Source organism: Triturus cristatus, chromosome 2_1 (genome assembly GCF_964204655.1).
Source record: "Triturus cristatus chromosome 2_1, aTriCri1.1, whole genome shotgun sequence".
Classification (NCBI taxonomy): Eukaryota; Metazoa; Chordata; class Amphibia; order Caudata; family Salamandridae; genus Triturus; species Triturus cristatus.
The window spans coordinates 999,388,697-999,414,342 of NC_140581.1; the positions used below are offsets into that span (position 1 = coordinate 999,388,697).

At 44.0% G+C, this 25,646-nt stretch overlaps 1 protein-coding gene across 1 annotated transcript in view; it reads right to left on the reverse strand.

The window, feature by feature from the left end:
• ADAMTSL1 (ADAMTS like 1) overlaps positions 1-25,646 on the reverse strand; it is a 731,209-nt gene that overhangs the window by 334,402 nt on the left and 371,161 nt on the right. The window contains exon 6 of the mRNA XM_085634733.1: positions 24,705-24,779. Coding sequence (XP_085490859.1) covers positions 24,705-24,779 — 75 coding nt within the window. The remainder of the gene's footprint in view (positions 1-24,704; positions 24,780-25,646) is intronic.

Here is a 25,646-nt window from a genome sequence, read left to right on the forward strand (position 1 = left end):
GGTGTACCCCTGCCCAGAGTGCCTGACTGCATGAGAAACTGATATCCTTACTTTTTTCTGGCCCTAAGGACACAGTAATCTAGAGTTTTCGCTGACGCCTAAGCAGGTTCCTGTTAATGCGAGGCCTAGAAACATTTCTGGGACCTTGAGGGTGCAGCATACTGTGTTTTGTGCATCCTTAGTGTGAACAGACCTTTTTCTCTGTGTCAGAGAGCGTGTGTCTACTGACGACTTTACCACTTTTGAGCAAAGCTCAACTGTTAAGTTAACCCCAAAATATCTCTCTCTCTCTCTCTCTCTCTCCCTCCCTCTCTCCCCCTCCCTCCCTCCAGTTTCTGCTGGCTAAGATGAGGGTCTGCCTAGAGGGGTTTGAAGCCTTCCTGCCCGTAGTGAGAGGCAAGGAATGTGCCTGAGCCTGTGGGAGGAGAGTCTGCCCAGGAGGAGAAGCTGACTACCACAGAGAGCGAAGCCAGGAGTGGCTTGTGCTGTAAAGGGGGGGGGGGTCCTCTGATCTCATTGAGCAGTTTGTATGAATTGAACTAAAACGTTTGCAAGAACAAGCATCGCTGTGTCAGCAGCTAATTTGCTCTAAACCCAAGAGACGGATCCACCGCTGCAGAGTCCGGGAACAGGAGTCGCATCTCCACTGTGAGCCCGAGAGGTTGCAACTTTCAAAGACACACCATGGGTGATGAATCGGTAGGTGTCTGCTGTGGTCAGAGTACCCTTCACTCTGCCCCTCCTCCACCTCCTCCACCTCCTCACGGGCCTTCTTCGTTTGTTTATGAGGGATCAAAATGGTTGAGGGTAATGGCTGTATAGCGGCTGATTTACTGCCATAAAAAGATTTACCAAAACAATGTAGTATATAAGGACTTATGCGGGAAGCGGCGATCACAGATGACAGTGGAGGTCACCGTGTGCAAATTACTGGCTGCTGGCCATTTCCAGATATCATGAGACCGAACAGGACAGCAGAGGGTGTGAAGTAAACGTTTAACACGACATAGCCACAAGGAAGCTGTGCGATGGGACGCAGGAAGTTGTCATTTCTGCATGATGTCGGTTGCTGCTATGCATTATGCTCAGATTGCTGCTTCGCTCAGGATCTTCGACCTGCCCTTATGCTTCCTTGATTTCATTCCTCAGCCTCCAGAGAACCAAGGATTGGAGACTCCACATCCATGACACAATTTCAGTAGTGTTTGTGTGTACACAGTAAAGGGTGACTGAGCAAAGGGCCATGCTTCCAGCTGAGCTGGTGGCCACAGTGGTGACTGGCCATGGGTGCATGCTTATGCTACTGCTGCTTGGCCAAGTAAGCAGCTTAGCAATTGGCTGACTGTTCCCAGGCTTGCACTGCAGCCAAACAACTACAATTTTGCTCACACGGAGTGCTGTCTGTGTTATTCATTTGCCTCTGTAGGTAGACCTGCACAAGAGCAGGTTCAGCAAGGCAATTCCGCCACATTGAAGCCAGTGGAACGTTGTGCAGGGCCTTTGGTGCATTGACAATGCTATTCCCTGCCTCTTCGAGTCTTGTGTCGGTGATCTGCAGGCCCCTCAAGTCAAAGAAAGCCAAACAGGCAGGCATGCAGCAGCACATAACACACCATGCCAAAGACAAGTGGAACATGGTGGTGTGTGACTCGTCGTTTCTTCCATCGCTGGGGTAAGCTGAGAAACTGAGATGGTGGTGAAGGCCGCTAAGAGGAACCCGCTACTGGTAAACACTCACTCAGAGGCCGCAGGTACATGAGAGAGCTAAATCGCCTGGACAAAGCAGTGAACTGGGAAAGGAATCCAATACAGCGATTATTACACAGGCGTTTGGTATCCCATCTGTTCTGCGTCTCTGCATCCAGTCTTTGGTCTGTTCCCTCTCTATTCAATGCATCCTCTGGTTCTTCTTTTCAACCTCTGGAATAGTTGTTCCACCCTACTGACCAGGTCCGGACAGAAAACCAAAACCAGGCCTTGCAAAAATGTTCAAATGAAACTGCAAGAAACCATGACAAGAATTGGGTCATGGACCATGGATGGACGGTGGTGGCCCACCCTGCTCTGAAAGCAGCCCCTTAGCTTGCAGCACACCAGGAAAATGTCAGTGTGACAAATTGGCCGGTCTGGCCCTGCTCCTGACTGGTCGTCTGAGGTCTATACAGCTGGACAACACCAGAGCTTACTCTAGTCACTATCTGACTTTATGGATAACATTTATATCAACAAATCAATTGTATGCTAGGTATGTCATACCATTTAGCAACCAAACAATAAACCAAAAATACCTACATTTCCAGAGATCAGGGAAACAAGATAACCAACGTCCAACTAGTTAATTGTGATGGTGAGCCCCTAACTCCTAAAAACTCGTCTCTTCCCTTCAGTGTTGCTATGGCGTTCTCTCGGTTACTGCCTCAGCGCTGGGATGCCCCTGGGTAGCAACGCGCTTAATAAATGCTGTTTTCATTTAATTTCATTTCAGTGTCAAGTACTCTTAACGACTGCTAACTAGCACTTTGAAATCTTCATGTTCACCATGATATCCCTCGTGCAGCCTCCTTATATATTTATATTGAAAGAACATGTTTACCATCCACTGAGGGAGATCACTGCCAAAAAGCTTTTTTATAGTGCATTAAAAACACAATAACTTGCTTAATGTGCACCTAGGCGAACAATAAAGTAATATCCTCGGAGTAGCATTTCACTTGTGGAAAAATCGGTTTATTGAAGTCAGCTGCCGAGGTGGATGAGAATATAGATTGGAAACAAGCAATGGCGGATTTCCCTTGTGCCAGTTTTATAGGAAATGAAATAAAAAAAGTAGCGCAAATTACCTGTTGTCTTCCATCTGTTGCAGAAAAGAACAGAGCAGAAGGGAACCAAAAAGCATTAAGAGGCACTGACCCAACCCCAGATTTAATTTCGACCATTTAGCATAATATTAAAAAGTATACTTTCTATGAAACTGATATATTTAGCCATGCACTCAGAAGTTCTACAGCCAGAACTCTACCGGGTTTGGCTTAGGCGACAAAAACATAAAATGGCCGCTTGACAAAGTGAAAGGCTGGCTCTTCCTGGATGTGTTACCCCTGTTGCGTTTGGACCCCTCTGCATTGAAATGTCCCCCGGTTCTAGCCTGACCTTCCCAGACTGACCAAACTGCTGTCCCAGTCTGACCCTCCCTGCCCTCTGTCAGCATGGTTTTGACGTGATTCTTCCAAAACAAAATCCGCAATTCTCTGTTCCTTGTTCTTCTGTCTAATCTGTCTGGGTTGGTATGTTGTACAAAATTGTAGCGTCCGATATCATAGTAGGGTATTCGGGTGCTGTGCATGAATGAATCCAGCCTCGCTATGGGCGGGCGGTAGGGCTATTCATAAAGTCGGGTCTTCAAATTCTTGCAGAACTCAAGGGGTGAGGAGGAGGCTCTGGCGTGTAGTCATAGGTCAGTCAAGGCTCTACGAGTAAAGAAGGAGAAGGCCCGATCTACGGATCTGGTTCTGCGTGTTGGTCCTCATAGAATCTACAGCGTCCTAAACTCTGGGCAATCTTCTAACTGTGTTCAATATTCCAGGTCCTGAGCAGGGCAGGTGCATAGATTTAGTATTCTAGGCAGCTTCCTTCAAAAAGCAGAAGGTGGATGGTCCCGCCCTGGTATCCTGATACACATCTGAAAAGCAGTTTCTATAAGGGATATGCCATAGGAAGCAATCCCTTTAATAGAACCCATAAATGTAGTTCATGTGTTACCAAACATTGCAGTAAAAGACCAACAGAGTTGTCATGCCCTGAGTCTTCCCCGGATCCCAGAGACTACACAAGGACACAGGTAGGGATCTGCTCTTTGTTTATTGTTATTCTTCGGCTCATGCTCGTAAGAACGTCCTCGCTCCTCCCGATAATGCCCCGTCCCGCTTCCCTGACCGGAAGTGGTGTCCGAAGGCTGGCTCCTCCCTTCATTCTTGTGCAGGATCCTAGTGCCCTCTGAACCTTGGTACAACAAAAGTGCATTCAGAACACCTCAGCAATGTGCCCTGTTGAAATATTGTCCTTGCTATATTGCGCATACACAGCACTGCCACACTAGCTCAACGGTGACCTGTTCAAACCTTATTCTTCCATTATTAGGTGCAAGCATTGTGAGTGAACCTTTTCCTTCTCATATTGAGTATAGAAATTGGGTCTCCCAAAGCAGCCCAGCAATACCCTGCTCCTTCCTTGCCCTTTCAGTAGTGGATACGAACAACTTTACTCATGTATCTGTAGAGATATGGGAGGGACACTCACACAGGAAGTCCCATTGCTTATGGGATTTTGTGAACCCACAGCTCTGCTTCTCTTGCCAATCAACTATTCCTGGGCGCACAAATTGAGGGTAGAGGTGTCTAACGTGAGGGCAGATTTGACTGTGCACATAAATTGTGCTAAATGAATGTGCAGACTAAATTAGAGATTAAAGCAAAAAGAGAATGAGCGACTAAATATGGAGTTAGAACAGTAAAATAAATTGAATAGGAGTGCACTGGAAGATGAATGAGTGGTATGACAAGTGGCCTGTGGCCAGACCTGCAGCCTGTGGCCACTCCTTCACAGGCAGCCAACTCCCCACTGTGCAATGCAAAAGGTGTGGGGTCAACTTGTCAGAAAAAAGGGAGGGGCAAATATCCCCCTCCTCATGGCGTTGCATACCCCAAGAACCCCATCTCCCCTGAGGCTGTATTATAGACCTCACTATCTCTTCCCCTATCATACCCTTTCCGAGCGTGCCACTCCACTGCCCAGAATCTTTTCCCGCTGGGCACTTCCAGTTGCCACCGCCCTACTTTCCCCTGACCTCACTAGCTCCTCCCCTAGCTCATCCATTCTAAGCAGGCAGCTCCATTGTCCAGAATCTCTTCCCGCTGGTCACTTGCAGTCTCCACCTGCCCTACTTTCCCCCGTCTTCACTAGCTCTCTTCTGCTCCAAGATCCCCGGGACCTAGCCTCCCAATCCAATCCACACACCTCACTGGAAGGCCGCCTGAGCGAGATAGCACAACAGCTTAAGACAAAGGTCTGCAGTCTACTACGTATCACTAAGGCCTTGTCTGCAAACTCCAGACCAAGCTGCACAACCACGAGAAATCACCATCTCTGCTCGCTCCCTGCTTGCGAGCGTACCGGGCTCCCTCCCCCCCACACGCGGAGGTCACCATCTCATGTCTCCCACATACCTCATAGGTGGGCCTCCGCTCCCTAATGACTAGGCCTGGGCGGTAAATTACGTTCAGCTCGTGGAATTTGGGTAATTTCACGTTCTGAGGGAAACGCAAAATTGCCCAAAATTCTGCGTTTCGCGGATTCGCAGAATTTTTTGCTTGTCCACGTTCTCAAAATGCGTGTTCGAGAGATATTTCCCCCCGAGCACGCAAACAGCGATCGCGAACAGGAAAAAAGCATTGCGAACAAGCAATTCCGCGCGTTCGTGTAATTTCTGCGTGTTCGCAGAGATTTCTTACCGTTTCGCTGAGTTTTGCGTAGCACGACTACGCAAATTCCACCCACCCCTACTAATGACCCTGCTCGCCCCTCAAAATGCAAAGCCTCCCTGTCTTATACAGATATTAATTCTCTCCTACATTCGTATGTTTCAGCTCACCCACCCACCATAGCAAACTTACAACAAATTGAATCCCTCCCCACAGATCCCTTCAGGGAACCTAGGCCTAACTCCAGAACCCTAAATGAGAACAACCTCACGCGAGTCACCACCACGCTACGCGCTCCAACAGACACCATCATTAGTCTCAAATGCGTGCTCCTAAATTGTAGATCGGCAGCTAAACACGCTGCGGACATTTCCGACCTCACCCTGGCGCAGGATCTTGACCTTGTAATGTTGACGGAAACCTGGCTTAATGACTCAGTTGCCCCCTTCCGGGACCTCTTAATACCTCCCAATTATGATATCATTAAGTTGGACAGATCCTTAGGGCAAGGTGGAGGCATTGCATGTTTACATCGGAGCAATCTTACAGTGAAGGTATTACAGACTGACCTTCTGCTGTCCTGTGAATACCTATACATTGAAGTGACTGGGGGCAACAATCACTCCTTCAAACTGCACATGTTTTACCGCCCACCTCGCGACAATCTTCCCTTCACAGAACAGATCATGGACATTATTTCAGCCAATGCAGCCTTCCACGGCTCCAAAATCTTCCTGGGAAATTTCAACCTCCATTGGAATGATGTAAACGATGTGGTGGTCAATAGCCTTAAATGTTTCCTTCTTGACCTTAACATAATCCAAATTTGTGGCAGCCCCACACATATCAAAGGCGCTACCTTAGATCTCATCATTGGTAAGCCCAACTTCATCTTCCTGGATTCTATCCTCCCGTGTGATTGGACAGATCACTATTGCATCACCTTCCGTATCTTGATTTGGTAAGAACAAGCAAAGCACAACCCAAGAACCCCAAACAGTTGAAAAGATGCCTACGGAACATCAACCCACATGATCTGACTGCTCTCTGTGATAACATCCTGCCCGCCCCACCGAACATGTCGGATGTCCACGACCTTACGGCCCATTATAATCACGCAATGCGGAATGTACTAGACGTGGTCGCTCCACTACAGCTCAAAAGAATCTCCTCTAAACTCTCCAAACCATGGTTTACTGATAGTCTCAATTCAGAAAGAAGAAACCTAAGACTTGCTGAAAGGCTGTGGCGGTCCAGTCCATCCCTTGAGCATCTCCTCCACCTAAGATCCCTGAGAAGCACTTATAATAAACTCATCAGATGCTCGAAGGTCACCTTTTTCAGAACTCAGTTAGACCAAGCAAAAAAAACGACCAAAAAAACTGTTTGAACTCATCAAGTCCCAAGCCAACAGTCATCCAAACTCTGCATCTGTGGGTCAAGGGACATTGCCCAACTGCGAAGAATTTGCAAATTTCTTCACAGAAAAGACCAGTAAGATTGAAACTGAATTATGATCTGCCCGTAACCACCTGTCGATCAGTCCACTAACCCCCCCTATGCCCACCTGGTAGGGATTTCATGGTCCCGGCGCAACTACACCTCCCCAAAAACAATGCCTCTTGGAGTCTCTTCCTAACCATGGATGAATACGCTATACGCAAAACGCTGTTGACTCTGAAACCTTCCAAATACCACAATGACCCATTGCTTTCGAACCGTTTCCCGGAAGTTAGATCCTCCCTATTAACATTGTGGACTACGATCGTCAATGCATCACTGCGGCAAGGTGCTATTCCAGACTGCCTAAAAATGGGTCAAGTCACTCCGATTTTAAAGACACCCCTTATTGGATCCCTGGGACCTTCATAACTTCCAATCAATCTCCAACATCCCCACCTTAGCAAAGCTCCTGGAGAAATATGTGCTTGCCCAATTCTGCAACCATATCGACCATTTCCAACTCCTGGACCAATGCCAATCCGCTCGGGCCATAGCACAGAGTTGGCCATAACGCACATTGACGATGATGCGTTAAGAATGCGGGACCACAATGAGTCGTGCCTACTGATCCTTCGTGACCTTTCGTCAGCATTTGACACTGTCAAACATGATAACCTAATTGAGCTCCTGGAACACAGGATGGGGTAATCTGGGCCTGTGCTTAACTGGTTCTCTTCGTTCCTCCTGAATAGATCCCAACGCTTCAAGGTGAACCAATCCCTGTCTTATCCTGGACCGGTTACGACGGCGGTTCCCCAAGGTTCAGCACTCTCTCCCACGCTCTTTAACTTGTTCATGGAGCCTCTAACAGAAATGCTGAAATCATCCAGCATTCACTTTCACATGTATGCGGATGATACTCAACTTTACCTGAAGATAGCCTCCCCTGAGGACATTCAGTCCCTCAACTCAGTCCTGCTGGAAACACAAAGCTGGCTGACACGTACCCACCTGAGACTAAATGCTCTAAAAACAGAATTCCTCCTTATCTCACTCCACAAGCAATCACCGGTCATTAAACAATGGTTTAATCAGCTTACGGCTCTTAACTGCAGACCTCACCTCGTGGACTCGGCATCCTCGCTTGGTATCATACTAGACAAGAGTCTGAACATGCAAAAACACATCAGTTCCCTCACCAAAGGAGCGAACTTCCAACTCAGCATCCTTAGGAAGCTCAAAACCTATCTCCCTGCTCATGACCTAAAGGTTGCAGTGCAAGCATCGGTGATCGCAAAGCTGGACTATGGCAGTACAACGCTGTGTGGCCTGCCCAGAGTGAAAACGGCTCCCCTTAGGGTGACCTTCAATGCTGCGGCTAGGCTAGTAACGGGCATAAAAAAATTCAACCACATCTTTCCGCACCTGCTAGTTCTGAAATGGCTCCCATATGAAGTTCTGATTCAGCTGAAAATTGCATGCATGACAAACAAAGCCATCCACCTCAAGATCCCGATGTACCTCGCTTAGAAACTGGAGCTCTCATGTGTTTCAAGAGCCTCCAGAAGTGCCAGGACCCTCTTACTCAAACCACAAAAAATTCAAGAAAAAAAAGACCTATAATCGAGCATTTTCAGGTATGGCGCCAAAGATATGGAACTCCCTTCCTCCCGAAGTTAGGGTGATCCCCTCCACTGTCCTCTTCAAATCAGAAGTTAAAGGGCTCTTGATGAAGAAAAATCTGCCTCAGCCTGCCTTCCCCACTTGACGCCCGGGCTATCAACGCTGTTTTGTGTCCTTGAAGCTAGGTCCATGAGAATGTTGGACATCCTAAGTCTATGTACTTTTCGATATGTTGAATATCTGTGGACACTCTAAGTCTACGTACCTTTCGATATGTTGAATATCTGTGTTTGCATGTACTCGTCCTACTGCACAATCTGTAAATCGCTCTAATACCCTCGGTAGTCATGTTCGGGCTATATAAAACTTTCTAAATAAAATAAATAAATGAATAGATAGAGCGATAGATAACTGTTCTTGTCTGCTGGGGCTCATTTCGCGAGTCATGTGTACCACCAGAACTAGCCCATTTCCTTGCCTTCTCATGGATAGGGGTGTGTGAAGAATCATATGTTAATGAGTCAGTCTGTGCCACAGATGTCAAGTGGCTTTGTTCACTGCTCGTCATCTCAGCCAGGTCTAGCTTAAGTATGATGGAAGACTCAAAAAATACAAGTCCCAGAAGGCAACTTTACTAGGCTTATGCTAACCTTGCTTTGCACTGGTTGTGTAAGTGCTCTCTCCACGATGGGGAGCAGCGGGATTGTCAGTCCATTAGATCCCGATCATGTATCGTTTAAACTTGTAAAATTCAAGAAAACAATCATAGACAGGCATGATTAGCTAGTGCGGCCTTTGAGCCAACCTTACTCCTATTACACCCGTCCCAATAGACGTTTTTCCCCCTTTCCAACACACGGCAAATGACACACTACAAAGTGCTTTCTCATGCATCCAGCATCAAGTTCTAACCTTCAACAAATAGATGCATGCATCTACTGCCTCACAGTGACAACCAATGTGAATAACTTAAAGGAATAATATTATAAGTTAGCTTGTCTCCCCTCCACCCCCTCCCCCGCGTCACCGGGGGCACTGATAGTGCACACTTCTTAACCACTATTTCCCAAAGCGATGGCTCAACCATTTTGGAGTCAGGAGATCCGGTCTAACACTGAAGTGTAGGTGATATGCTAAGCACAATTCAACATTATTCGTATGTTTTTGGGTTATTTGAGCTATGCACAGTCATGAACTGATACCATTTGTTTATTATAGAGCCATGTGTCATCTTTATTTTTTTAATTGCGATGTGACCTAATGCAATTTAAACGAGCAGCATATATTTTCAAAACCATGTGTATCAATTGATACACTCTCAGAACTACACCACCCCAGCATGTTCTTTCAGTTTATGGTTAGGTCTGGAGACCTCTCACACTGCTTTATCCATTTATCAATACGATGTAAATGTGGCATGTGAATTTACAAAATCCTACACATTCATTGGTATCCTCTCACGGCTACACAATCATTAACACATTTATTCTGGTTCTACGTAGGCCTGGAGACCTCTCTGAAGCCTTTATTATTTATCATAACTTTGTGTGGTTTATTTTTCATTCCTAGTTAGGGTCTGATGTATAAAATCCTTTTACGGTCGCAAGTCGTCTGATTCCCAAACTCACAGGATTTGTACTTACAAAATGGCTTTTTACAATGCACAAATCCCCTTTCTTGAAAAAGCATTTTGAGAGCCCTTCCGAATTGGAAATAGGACACAGCGGGGAAGGAGTACTCCCCACCCACCCCCTTTATTTATGAGTCACAAAGTTATGCATCAACAGTTTGCGACCACAATTGCATTTGCAAACCTTCACCCCCAAGTTAGTAGATGTAAAGTCTTCTCAAAGGGAAATCTGTCTCTGTATAAATCATGCTGGGTGGACTCGGGAGGGGATGGGGTGGCGGTGCCCACCATGTTTTCCGAAATAACGATTTTAAAACGAAAAAAAGCAGTACTTGTCTCTTTAATGGACACAGGCTTCTTTTGTTTGGGAATGCAGCTGCCGGAATGGAGGTTTGATGTCCTTTGCAGGCCTCCAGCCCTACATTCTTATCCAGTCACTAGGGACACACTTCCCTTTATTCGTAGCCATTTTTCATAACTTTATATGCCTTCCTTTTTTGGTTCTGGGTTGACTTCAACTGTTTGCCCTTTTGTCCTAACTTATTCTGCAAAGTCAATTGTCGTGAAATAGTATGAGACTCACAACCAAGGAAGTTTACCCTAGGGAGCCGCATTATTGCAAAGAGCGCAGTTTGCAATCCCAGAACCCAGCCTCTGCTCTGGCGCGATCCCTTCTATTCCTTAATACTTAGTGAAATGTTCAACGGCTTCCAGGTGCCTAGAATATGAATTTTAACCATACACTTGCATAAATGACAAAACAAAATAAGAAATCCCTGTTAACAAGCCTTGAGAAAGCCATGGCCTCCAATTATCACAATGAGGCGAATGAGTGTATAAACACAGAAAGAACGTGTTAATGGCTTTGTGGTCTAAAAAGGCTAATGACTAGTATGAATGATTTTGAAAATATATGTATTAATCATATGTTGTGTTGCGTTGAGATTGATGGATACACTTAAGACGTCTCCAGATATAGGGCCTTATTACGACTATGGCGGTCCGACTGCCACCACACTGCAGGACCGGGCGCAGTATTATAAGTATGGCGGTCGGACTGCCACTGAGCCGCAGCTACCGCTGCGGATCAATATTCCTGAGGCACTCTGGCTGTGTTTCGAGGCCAAAATATGCTGGCTGCGCCACAGCAGCACCGCCGAGCATATTTTGAGTTGCCTCTCTACCGTCCTTTTCATGGTGGTCACAATACCATGAAAAGGGTGGCGGTGAGGCAACAAAGGGGGCCCTACAGGGTCCCCTCTTGCCCCTGTGCATGGGGGTGCATGTAGGAGGGCACATGTTGTGCCCCCTGTAGCTTTGAACCCCCAGTTCCTGCACGGGATGGAATGCAAGACATGGTGCATTCCTTCCCATGCAGGAACGTGCACTGGGGTCCCTGCATAAGTGCTATTTAAGGCTCACAATCACACCGCCCGCCCTCCAGACCACAAAATTACTTACAATCTGGCGTGCAGGTGGCAGCGACTCTTGGCGGTGCGGGGAGCCGCGATGGCATAACGCCCGCTCCGTCAAAAGTCGTAATAAGGCCCTTAGCTAAAAATTGAAAGAAAATTTGAAAGAATTTAGGGTATCAATTGACATGAATGACTTTGGAAAAACTAAGTAGTACATTTACGCTGTAGTAAGTCAAACCTATATAACATAATTTATAATAACACCACTGTGACAAATAATTGTATAAGGAACAAATGCTGTAATTACAACTGTCATAAGGTAAATATTCACAACTTGTAATCAAGCCAATAAAGGGGCACAACATCACACCTCAGAAAGAATCAAAAGGCCCCTAAAATGTTGAAGATACCACTACTCTAACAATAATGTAAAGTGCTGGTACCTTTGCTAGGGGCCTTCAACTGTGTAAAATGTCTATTTTCTTCCGTGGATGCTGATTCATGCAATGACAGAGTGAAATGGCCGCATTAAAAGGCTTGTTGCAATACACAACTTGATGAGGACATGACTCCCAAATATGGTAAAAGATACATACGAATGATATGAGGTTCATAGTGTCACTGCACTGCGGTACGTACATAGAGGACGGCAGCAGAGGGGGAGGGGCAAGGTTACGCTATGAGACTGTGACCACAGGATCAGTCTTGTGGCAGGCTCGCAACACACCTGCAGCGAAACATCATTGCAAGCTGTGCAAAAACACTTGCCGAACAACCACATACACCGCACACACACATTGACAACATGCGAATATCACTGAGGCAATGGGTTATTTCTGCATAAGATAAGGTACACCTTGTATGTTTACACGCTTGCATGGATGCCACTCTCAAAAGGAACATCCTGTAGTAGGGTCCAAGTAAAGAACAATTCCTGGAAGCTGTTGTACTATTTCAAATTCAGTTTTTATTCCAGAAAAGGACTCCCAACCGCTTGCCACAGCAGCAGCACAGCAAATGAGCCTACACAGTTCTGCAATCTAGAAATCCCCACAAACATGACACAGGTCAATTCTAATACATACTTTCCTAAGTATTAAAGAAACATGCCCTATAAATTACACAACACCCATACTACCCCATCCTTCTTTTTTATAGCCACATTTTTTTTAATCAATAAGATATATAATCATTTAACCTAATAGGAGCTGTTCTAATTCTATTACCACCCCATGCACACCACCACCATATCCACTCAGAGCATTACAAGCTCCCATACCCTGATCAGAGACCTGGAAATGATACAATCATTATCCCCTCTGTCACTACAAGAAGTAGGAGAAACTATGCCAGGCATAGTGCATACATTGTTACCAGCAGAATAGGTCACATCACCTAGATCAAACCAATCATTACCCAAAACATCATTCCTCTCCCGTACACTTTGTTCATTAAACCGGTGATTAATGATGGCTGCCTGTTCTTCACTTTAAGTACCTTAACCGGTTCAGAAAACTTAGAGTGTCCTTTCACTATCTTAACTGGCTTTTTGATTAACACCCTATCACCAGACACCAAGTTCATCTCTTTTACATGCTTACGCCGGTCATAATCTCTTTTGAAGGCAGCTTGCTTCACTTTCACATGTTCACGAACTTTCTGTGAATCCAAACTATGGGCTTGTTCCACTCTATATAGCAACCATGTAGGATTCAAAGTGAAAATAGGTTTTCTCCCACTTAAAAGCACATATGGAGAAACACCAGTAGTACTATGCGGAGTAGTATTGTAACTCCACACTTTGTGGTGCAAATAATCTGCAACATTAAGTTTATTTGCAATTGCCGTTTGCACCCCTTCTTTCAACAAATGATTTGCCCTCTCAACAAGTCCATTGGAAGAAGGACTATATAATGGCACAAGAACATGCTTGACATCGTTCTCCTTAAGAAACCTGCTCATCTCATCCGACACAAAATGCCTCTCATTGTCTGTAACAATCTCTTTAGTAATGCCTTCAATAAGAAATAAACGTTCCAAAAATTAGATGATACTATTGGTGTCAGCAACCTCAACAAAACCAAAATACAACCATTTCGAAAAGTAGTCAATAGCCACAATAAGAAATTTCTTATCAGCGCCCAAAACACTGAATGGACCAGCAAAATCCAAACCTTTTTTCTCCCATGCGCCCGCAGGCCATTCAACCACACACAAAGGTGCAGTGGCAGTCTTTCAATGTTTATCGGAACACAAGCATTCAGCACACCTCTCAACAAACTGTTTAACCTGACCATTGATGCCAGGCCACCAATAGCTCTGTTTAATCTTTCTGACAGTAGCTGTAATGACAAGATGCCCTTCATGAACCAGTGTAATAATCTTTCCTCCCAAACTACTGATGGTACAAACAAGTCCTGTCTTACCAAAATGTCATTAACTAGAAATTATTTGGGTGCTACCTGAGCAAAAGACCTCATCTCTAAAGACAAATTTCTATCACAGGGCCATCCTTCAATCAAAAACTTCTTAACATTATTCAAACACTCATCCATCTCACAACACTCAAACCATTCCTTTTCAGTAATTCTAAACTCTTCTGTTACATCACATACAGTTATTACAAACTCATCCTCGTTCATGCACATCTCATGCATGTCTTCACACTCCACAGGCAAACGCGAAAGATAGTCAGATCTAACATTTTCCCCCCCAGGTAAATACTTAATATCAAAATTGAATTCTTGTAACCTTGCAAGCAATCTGATAAGTCTTGAAGAAGTTTTGTTAGAACAACTATCCCCAAAATGTAAATCAGAGGTTTGTGGTCAACTGAAACAATTGAAATGTTGCTCCCCAAATACACATTTAAAAGGTTTCTGCTGCCCACGAACAAGCCGAAGCCTCTCGTTCTATAGTGCTATAGTTCTCTGCAGCACTGAGCATTCTAGATGCAAACGCTACTGTCCACTCATGCCCCTTAACAAATTGACTCAACACAGCCCCCAAACCTTTTGAACTAGCAACCACAGTTTTAATACTCCTTTCACCATTAGTAAAAGGCCTGATAGCAGAAGCATTCGCAATTAAACTTTTAACACTATCAAAAGCATGCTGAGCTTCCTCGGAGTACACATACTTCATGTTCTTCTTTAACAAATTTCTTAGTGGCTGCACAATCACGGCATAACCTTGAACACATGTAGCATAGTACTGACTAAGACAAAGAAATGCTCTAATAGAATCCTTGTCTGCAAGAATAGGAGCATCATTAATAGCAGTCAATAGTGACAACTTAGGTTTTATACCTTCACGTGAAATGTTAAGCCCAAAATAATTCACTTCCTCAGTGACAAATTTACACTTACTCAAGTTGACAGTCATACCATGTCTCCCCAATTTATCCAAAACTTTTTCCAACAAAAGATAATGCTGATCAAACATGATTTGAGCTGACTAGTCGGCATAAGACTGCATGCATGGCTAAGAGGTTGACACAGGGTCTCTCCTGCCAATTCTTAGAGACTGCACCAGAATTGACAACGGTAGTACAGCTAGCTCCTGAGTGAGCATTCATCATGTAATTTGCTGCACAGTTTGAATGCATGTTAAACTAAGGTGGCCAAAGGCCCGGGTATTGATTAGCAATTTATACATGCTTACGAACTTCTGTATGCGATGTAAGTTACTAAAGTGTATACTCTTTAAATATAATAAAAACAGATTTGATTAAAAAAAAAGATAATGCTGATCAAAACGTTTAGTGTGAATAAGAATATCATCCTGAAAAGCTTGGATACCAACTTCCCCACCAAACATCTGATTCATCACCCTCTAAATTACGCTAGCTGCTGATGCCAAGCCAAACAGTAGATGTTTGTATATATAGGCTCCAAATGGTGTCACAAATGTTGTCAATTGTTGAGGTTCCTCAAAGAGGGGGATCTGGTGGTACGCTGAAAGAAACTTAATGGTAATTAAGTACTTACTCCCTCCTAACTTGGCTAGCATATCATGAACCTAGGAAGAGGATGACAATCAACTTTAATATTGTGATTGAGAACCCTCAGGTACGCACACAAACGTATGTCACCTGAACATTTGCGTGCTATATCGGCAGAAGAAACCTACTCAGATGACTCTACCAGTGTAATAAAACTTTGGGAACACATGTCCTTCAATACATTTTTTTAGATCCTTCCTGGCTGAAATAGGAACTGGTCTAACTTTCTGTGCAACTGGAGTGACATTATTCTTCAAGTTGATAATGTGCTGAAACACTTTGACAGTTCCAACTTTGTCACTGAACACATCTGCAAATTTAGAAAACAGATTATGCAAAACTTCATCATGAACATGTTTTTGCACATGCTCTACAGACACAACAGACAAATCTCCTAGTATAACCGGTTCAGAATGTCCAGTTGTAAGTATAATGCCCAGGTTAGCTTGATCTTGCCATCCCAGAATATCACGTCCATTCAATGCAAAATACACCGTGGTATGAATTTCTCTTCCTTTAAACTTGACCACATCAGTAAAATAACCTTTTATAACACTATTATACTCCCCAAATGCCTTCGGGTTGTCATTCATTGGTTTCAATAACATTTTGGACCAAAATGTATTAAATGTGATATCTGCAAGAATAGTAATGGGTGACCCAGAGTCAGCCATGACACCCACATCAACTGAACCAATTTGCACCTCACAACTAGGACCCTTACAAATTTTGCTCAATATTCAACAGCACATTACTTAACCCTTCACATATTGAGTCATCTTCTACACTGAGTTGGTTCACCTTGCACTTAGTTTTAGTAGATTTGCATACAGTGTAAACATGCCCACTTTTCTTGCAATTGTTGCACCTTTTTCCTTGTGACGGACATGTGCTACTATTACCCATATGATATTTAGATCCACATCTGTAACATGCTCCAGTCATCTTCTTATCTGTAGTTTTCTTACTTTTGTTCTTGTGTAAAACAGCATTAACATCAGAACCATCCACATCTGCTTATAGCAGCTACTTGCATCGCCTCCATACCTTCTAAAGACTTGCTCTTACAATCTTCAGTCAAAATTCTAGAGGAGATCACAAAACGTTCTATACTCCGCGCAATATCCGTGACTTCATCTAAAGATGGATTTTTACAAGTTAATATACGTTCTTGAATTGTTTTGTTAAAACAGTTATAAACTGGTTGATCCCGTAAAGATGTATCTAAATTGGTACCAAATTCACAATTAGCTGCTAACGCCCTAAGTACAGCTAAATAATCTTCAATAGATTCCGCCGGCATTTGCATGCGTTTACAAAATATGTTTCTCTCTAACATGACAGATGGTTCATCCACATACTGTTTACCCATATGAGCTAAAGCTTCTGCATACACATCCCAAGTTTCATTCCCTGCAGGTGCAACCAGGAAAACGTTTAAAAACCTGTTGCCCTGCTCCCCCCAGATGATTGAATAACAAAGCTTTCCATTGAACGGTTGAATATTTATATGCATCTATTGGCACCAAATAATTTTTAAAAATCCTATACCATTCATGCCATGCCATTTCCGGTTTACCAGGATTCTGTCGAAACGGTGGAGGCTGCACCACATTATTGGATGTAGCCATATAAAAAAAACACTTGATGCGACCAAAGTACCTTAAAATATCAGAGTCTTGTGTAAGTAGTAATTTTAAATGTGTGCCTGTCACAGGATGTAGATTGAGTCTACAGTGGCCAACGCTGAGGATAAATGAAGCTGCACTGATAAGTGACTCTCACAGAGGCACTGCCAGTGCGGTGCTGACTTTCTGTTCTCAATGTGAGAGCGCAACATTTGGCTGGGAGGGGATGGCATTGCACAGAGGTGGGGCGGTGGGTTGCAGGAGACCAGGTATTTTTTGGTAATTTTTTTTGAGGGGAGTTGGGTGGATATATAAAGAGGGTGGCGTAAGAGGGTGGCGTAAGTGGGTGACAGGATGCCAGGTATCGTTTTCAGTTTATTTAAGGGAAGGGTTGCGTGTGAGGAGTGGGAATGCTGTTGTCTTTTTGATGTCATTCATAACCCCTTAGACAATAACACCTCAATTATTCACAGTTACCCATTTATAATTCTATAAATAATACATGCAATTCTGCAATCCTAGTATAAAAACGTGTCTCTAATTTCTTTATGATAGGCAACTCGTGATGCACCAAGTCACCGATTACTGAAGAAATGATGTAGTCGCTCAACTGTAATAACTTATTACAGTTGAGTTCTGACTACATAATGCCTGCTACTACAGCCAGCAGCCGAGGGGGAAAGCAGGTCAGGCCATGTAGCATAACTAAAGCAACTGTTTAAAGAGCAAAAACGAAGAGTTGCTTTTCTTTCTCGTGCTCTGTTTTTACAGCTATACAGTGACAAGCAGATAGGAGACATTTAAGGCAACATGTTTATTTTTTGCACTCCTTCGGTAATTTTAGAAAAGTTAGAATCTTTCAACATGTTTTTATACATTTTGAGCAACTGGGCCTTTTTTAAATGACGCATTAAATAAATTCTAAAATCTTTTTGCAAATATCGAACAACTTTTTTGATGTGTATAATTTTGCACTAGAAATTCTATTATTCTTTATGCTTTCAAACATACTCTCTCTTTTATATGAAAGAGCTACTCACCAAGGATTTAAGTTGTTTTTGGGAAAGGCCATGGTGTGACTATGTATTATAAGCATTTAAGTACCCCCTGCTGTACATGATTAGGGTATTGCAAAGTCACCTCGGAGTTCCATAACCTTATAACGGATCTCGGGCAGCAGCCTCTTTCCTCTATATAGTCATGGAACTCCTTGTTGACTTGCAAAATCCTAATAATGTACGGATGGGGGTCATTTATCCCATACATCACAATCTAGTTTTGACATCTCTAATCACCTGCTGCTCAACTGTAATAATTTATTATAGTTATTATAGTTGAGTTGTGCCATCATAATTCCTGATACCAAATCCAGCATTCAAGCTGAAAAGTAGGAAATAAAGCATAATTCTAGCTGCAGTTTACACAGCAAATTGAGAACTGGATTTCCATTCACTTGATCTGTTTTTCTAACATTAACATTGATCAGCAGAAAGGAGATATTATTAGCAACATGTTTATTTTTTGCATGCTGTAGGCCATCACTGGAAATCTTTGCAAGCTTCTACACATTCTGAGAAACATCATGTTTTTAATCTGACTTACATTGCACTGAATTTAATATTGTGCAACAAATTATTAATGTTTGTTGTGTGTTCAAATTCAAACTGTAGATTCTGCTTTTATTCTTCATGCTTGCAACCACACTACTTCTTTTACATGAAAGAGCAAGACAGAATGTAACCAGTTTGTAGGAAGGGTGATAGTGTGACCATGTACTAAAAGGATAAAATACCCTCTGTCCTATGTTAAAAGGATGTTGCAAGTCATCTCAGAGTTTCATGACCTTATGAAGGAACTTGGCCTAATTTCTCTAGATGGTCATGGAATACCTCTGTGACTTACAATATCCTTAGAATGTAAGGCAGAGGAGTACTTTATCCCATATATACCGACGGCAAGTCAGTGCACGTCCTTGCTGATGGACAATCCATGCAAACTATGATTCTCATTCGTAATTTGCAATGAAACGAAATTGGGGTTGAGAGGTGTTATAGGACACAGCTTACATCGTCCCTCGAAACTCTGATACTTAAACTGGGAAACGCAGACCTATTATAGTTAATTGGTATTTCCTATCGCTCCAGAAATTTTGTGATACTTATATCTGTATGTCTTTTTAAAGAGGATGCTGACCCCTCAGCCACAGGAGGTGGAATGCTTCATCCTTGGCGATTGCTCCTCAACAGTAAAAACTGCTGGTAGATGAGCTCTACACAAGTTCTTTATCAGAGATTTTTATATTTAAGACTTCTAATCTGTATAATGTAGTGTTGTGGTATCCAGAAGTGTATCTTACACTGTAGGTGTCTAGTAACAGTTAAACTCATGTGTAGTAAAGGAAGGAATAGCTTTTGATATTGCCTACCTATTTCAAGGTTAGATCATGAATTGGACGATAAGACTCTCTATATCTTTGTTGGGCGATCAACATGTTTCACTTTTGTCGGAAGCCTCTTACAGGATGGAGGCATTTGTAAGGCCCTCACGACCCCCTCCATTTCCCTACCAACACCAAAACCTTACTCTTGTTTTGATAGGCAAAAGTATAAACATATAACCTGATACCATGGTCAATTCAAGTTATAGGATGCTCTTGTGGGAATAATCAGAGTATTATTAGCTCGAGACTTTGTTGCTCGTTCAAGTGCCTTGCAATGATCAATAAAGAAAATGCAATAATCGCAATTATCTGAGCCCCATAATGGAGTCTCATTGTTATCTGCATTTATCAGGATCCTATTTATTGTTACCTACCTTCACTTTCACCCGCAATCTTAATCACACATGGCATTCCAAGTAAAGTTCATAATATCTGAACATATACACTTACTAAGTCACCCAAATAGTTATACGCCCATTATCAGGGGGCCAGTAAAGATTAAACGTCATTTCATGGGGTATTCCTCGCTTACTATGTCTGTTAGCTTAATATGTTGTTCCCTAATCTGGTGACTGGTTGCCCTTTGAAAGTTCAGCATCTTATTAGTATCTCATCTGGTCTTCTTACCACTGACCTCCTCTCCTCCAGACTGCAGTCTGCTTAAAAAGAGACTGTCAGGTTATTTTAAATGGTCTGACTGTCGGCTTTTCCCCAGCTGCTTCCATCGACTCTCCGTTGTCCTTTTGGTTGCCCCAGCCACTCTCCGTTTTCCGTATGCTTGCACCCGCTCCTCCCGACCATGCTTTGCTGTGAGTCTGCTTGCCGCCATCCCCTCCTGCCAATCCTCTGTTGTCTGTGTGGTTACCTCCATACCTCGTACCCACTCTGTGTTGTCCCTCTCCTTGACACTGCTCTTTCCACCCACTCTCTATTGTCTGTGCCAGCCCATCCTGCTGACCCTCCGTTATCCGTCCGCTTGCCCCTTCGCCCATCCTCTGTTGTCCATCTACTTTCCCTGCCCACCCTCCATTGTCTCTCTGTTTCTCTTGCTGTGCGCCATTGTCAGCCTTCTTGACCCCCACACACACTTTGTTGTTGTCACTCTGCATGCCCCTGCTGCCCACCCTCTGTTGTACGTCTGCTTGCCCCTGCCATCCTCCCTCTATTGTTTGTCTGCTTGTTCCTCACCCACCCTCCATTTATTGACTGATTTCTCTGAGTCCCTCCTACCACTCTCCAATATCCAAGTGCTCCCCATCTCCTGTTGCCATACTTCTATCTCTCCTCCCCTTCGTGTTGCTTGGGGGGCACACAGCTAAAAAGTCCAGAAGTGTATTGTCTTGGTGGTGTCTGTAGTCCAGTACTTAAACCCAGTAGTGCCTTTGAAGTGGGGGAGACTTCAAAGACATGCCTTTGAGGTGCACAGAGGTCCTCCTTCCTGCCCTGGCTCCAGATTCACTACAGGGGAGTATGCAGCCCTCTGTGAATGGGTAGGACAAAGCCTATTGTAAGTGAGGTTGTGCCCAGATCCTCCCTCCTATCCTGCTAGAGATGGCACATTGAGACACACCTGATTTCCCATTGTGTGTGGCGGTCTAGGAGGAATACACAAAGCCCAACTGCCAACAACAGCCAGCCATGTGATCAGAGACAGGCTACAGGCACCAAATGGCTAACGCAAGAACACGCAAACTTTCTAAAAGTGGCACTATCAGAATTGCAATTTAAAATCTGACTTCACCATAAGTTTGGATTTTAAGTTGTGATTCCAGAGACACCCGACTTGAATTGTTTATCTCTTCCCAATTGGAAATTACACTTATAAAGTGTAATAATGTAACCCAATGTTATCCTAAGGGAGGGCTAGACCTTGCAGCAGCGAAAAATGACTTTGAGAGTTTATCACTACTAGGACATGTAAACCTTAAAAGTACATGCCCTGCCTGATAATACATTGCACCCTCCCTTCTGGGTTGTCCAGGGCCTACCTTAGGGGTGGCTTATATGTATAAAAACGGAACGTTTGGGCCTGGAAAAAAGTTTATTTTGCTAGGAGGGCATGGCAGTCTAAACTTCGCACAAAGGCTCTGCAATGGCAGGCCTGAGACAAGGTTAGAGGGCAGTGGCGGCTGTTAAGTTTTGGAGGGGGGGTGGACGGGACACTCTCAAGCACACGCACACAATCACATGATAACACTCAAAGCAATGTATTCACATGCATGCACACACCTACGCACGAACACAAACACATCCATTCACAACACTCTTGACCAAACATTCATACATACACGCACGCACCAAACAGTTTAAAAGAAAAACAAACATCTGCAGCCAGCTCAGCCTCGGAGGTTCCAGGAAGCTTGGGACAGCTGCCTTCCCTCATTGGCTGACCTAAGCTCAGCCAATGAGGGAAGGCAGCAGTCCCAACATCATCACAGAGTGAGATGGGGTCAGTGAGACTGCTGACCCCACCCCACTCTGTGATGAAGTGTCACTGGTTGACACTCGACCCTGGGAGCTTCAGGGCTTAAAACTGAAGCGCCCAGGTGCAAGGCAATCAGTGACGCTACACCTCGTCACTGAGGGTAGGGCCTCAAGCACCTTTGCTGAGCCGAGGAGGTCACGCCCATAGGAGCTGTGACTTTCTCAGCCCAGCAAAGTTCAGCTCAGGCAACCAGGAGCCTGCGCTGAATGCGCATGTCTGGCTCCTGGCTGCCTGAACTGAAAGTGAACAGTGTCTGTCAGGCTGACCTTTGTTCAGCCTGACAGACACTGTTCATGAAGGGCGAAAGTTGGAGGGGCGTGCCCCTTAACCCCAATGGACCAGAAGCTCCTGTTAGAGGGGCTACTTAAGTGGGTGGCACAATCAGTGCTGCAGTCCCGCTACTAGCATTTAATGTAACGGGCCTGGGCACATGTAGTGCACTTTACTTGGGACCTATAAGCAAATTAAATATGCCAATTGGGTATGAACCAATATTACCATGTTTAGCACAAGTACTTTAGCACTGGTTAGCAATGGTACAGTGCGCAAAGTCCTAATACCAGCAAAAACGAGGTCAGAAAATGGGGGGAGGAAGACAATACATTAGGAGGAAGACCACCCTAAAGCAATAGGCCTAACAAATACTATCACAAAATGTGTAGCGGTACGCCCCACAAATTACCTTTTCTTGCTGCATAATTTAGTCAACCCTGCTGCATAATTTGCCCTCCCCCACCCCTGCCGCACACTTCCAGTGGCCTGTCCATGACAAACAAAAACAGGGAGTTTCAGTGCTTAATTTGAGCCGGAGCTTTCCGGTGCTGAGCACGGGCACTTAATTGGTTTCCGGTGCTCGGCACCGGCACCTAATTCACCAATTGTCAACATCACACTTAGGGCAGTCTGCCACAAGGTGGCGCTGCTCATGTAATCTAGCGATGAGCAGTATAACAGTTGTTTAGGAAAACAATATACATTAAAAAATTACAAATGCCTCCCCAGCCATTCCTTTAGCTTTGGGGACCTGAAATAATCTGAACTGTCGCATTTACATGCAAGAGAGATGGTTAGTACTTGTTTTGGCATCGATGACAATCGCGCTGGGTGGTGCAAGCTGCAGTGGCCTCCTGGTCAGAGCCCTGGCACTTAAAATTTTACAAATTAAGCTCAATAACGTGTGTATGCAAATATGCCGCAAGGGCGACATACTCAAAAATAAGAAAAAGGACAACAAGAGATCTCACAGCATTTGAGAAACACAAAAGCATGCCCAAAACTAAAGGAGTGATCACCAGCATTTACAAGATACTAAAGAAAGGAGAAAAACGAAACCGTTGTGGATTCCAGACACAATGGGACACAATGCATGGAAGACATGTCCCTGATAGTGAGTGGGGAAAACTATGGAGGATACAACGAGTGAACATAAAAATGTCATACAGAGAGAACAAAGATAAAAGTTGATGTTCCACTGGTATCTAACCCCACAATGTCTAAAACAGAGCTACCCGAATATGTAGGGAACTTTGTGGAAATGTACTAAAGAGAAAGGAACGACTCTCTCCATCTGGTGGTCCTGCAATCTTTTACATCACTTTTAGAAAGAGGTCATTTCCTGCATCAAATGAATAACAGGTTCACCCGTTGCTGAAGACACACAGCTCATCATGTGGGACCTAGAGTTCTTAAAATGTGAGGCATAACCAAATGACTGAGAACACTAGTGAAGCACTTACTAACAAGCGCAAAACAACTTTTAGCGTCAGAGTGGAAAAAGATGGAAGCCCTCACACTCAATAGATGGTATCTGAAACTCTGGAATGTAACAGCCATGGAAAAAATACTGTACCTGAAACTCCGGAATGTAATAGCCATGGAAAAAATACTGTACCTGAAACTACGGAATGTAATAGCCATGGAAAAAATACTGTACATTCTGGACAACCAATGCAATAAGTTTCAATGAATATGGCAACATCTAATGGAACACTTCCGGAATGGAACAATTCGAAAGAGCTCAACTAGACCACGCATTGGATTCGAACTAATAACCCTAATCACTTTCTTGTAAATTGTTAAATGTTAAAAACGCTTTTCTTCAAGAACGTTTGCAACCTTAGTTCTGATGCGATACCAGGGCTTAATTTGTGCGGCTAATTTGCAGGTGAAGGGCGCTGGCACTCATTTTTGGGTACCGGAACGTATTTTTCGTCACCAGACAAGAGAGAGAAAAGCAAAAAAAGGAGAAAGGAGGAGGAAGAGAAAGATAGGAAAACAGTGACAAGGTGATAAAGATGTAATGACAAAGAATCTGCAAGAGTGACATAAGGAGACAGGAAGTGTAGTGGCATGGGAGAAAAAAGTATGAAGTGGAATCAAAACTCGGCATCCTTGGTGGTCAGCAACCTTAACACTTACCAGTGCCGGCCAAGAGATCCAAAGAAAAATGTTGAGCCTGGGCACTTATTAATTTATGTATGTATTAATTCATTTATTTTTGCAAATTAAGCACCAGGGGGAACTAGTCCATAAACATGCGAGAAAACAAAGGGATACTTACATAAGTGGTCTGGGCCCTTCAGCACAAGGCGGACATGTCTGCTGCCGTACGGGATAGCCACCACTGTGTCATCCGCTGGAGCAAGTAAGGGTAGGAGGAGACAAGAGAGAAGGAAAAAAAAGGAAAGGTCAGTTCCAGAGAGTGGAGCACTTTGCAGGGGTTGATATTCGGCAATCTGGAGCCATGTGTTTGTGAAATTGTTGCCACTTCTTTACTTATGACTCCAACTGTGTACTGATGATGCAAACCAAAGATATATTCCTCACACCGCACTAAGGGCCTTATTTGGAGTTTGGTGGATGAGATACTCAGTCGACCTGTGGCAGATATCCCAGTCAACGTTTTACGAGCGGGACAGGCTATAACCCACCTGTAATAGAGAGGACACTGCGTTCGTGAATCCTGTGTGACAAACTTTAAATAAAACCCTGAAAACATATCTAGAAATATAAAAAAGGTAGAATGGTGAATGTTGATGTTGACTGTGTAGTGAGTACCAATGGTTAATTTGAAAAAGAATAAGTGCCTGGGCTCTCGTCAGGAGGCACTTTGCACCAGCCCATTTTTCTTGTTAGAGCGGCCTAAAACAGAACCATGAAAGTGGGGAGAGGAGGTGGCCTAATGGCCAGAGCTGCCGACTTCAGAGCTGGGTAACCAGGTTTGAGTCTCATCGTCGGCTCAACATCCAGTGATTCTGGGCAAATCACTTAATCTCCCCTATCATAAAATGAATATGTCCTTAAATGGTGCTAATGAAAAGCGCCAGTGTAGATGATTAAGTGCCGGTGCTGAGCACCGAAAACCACCGCCTCAAATTAAACACTGGTGAGTACATAAGTGATAACTCGGGAGCTCCTTGTCCAGTTTGTGTCCGCATGCAGTACAATATCAACTGCTATCCAATCGCCATAGCTGTCAGCTAGTACCATTTTATGATACTGG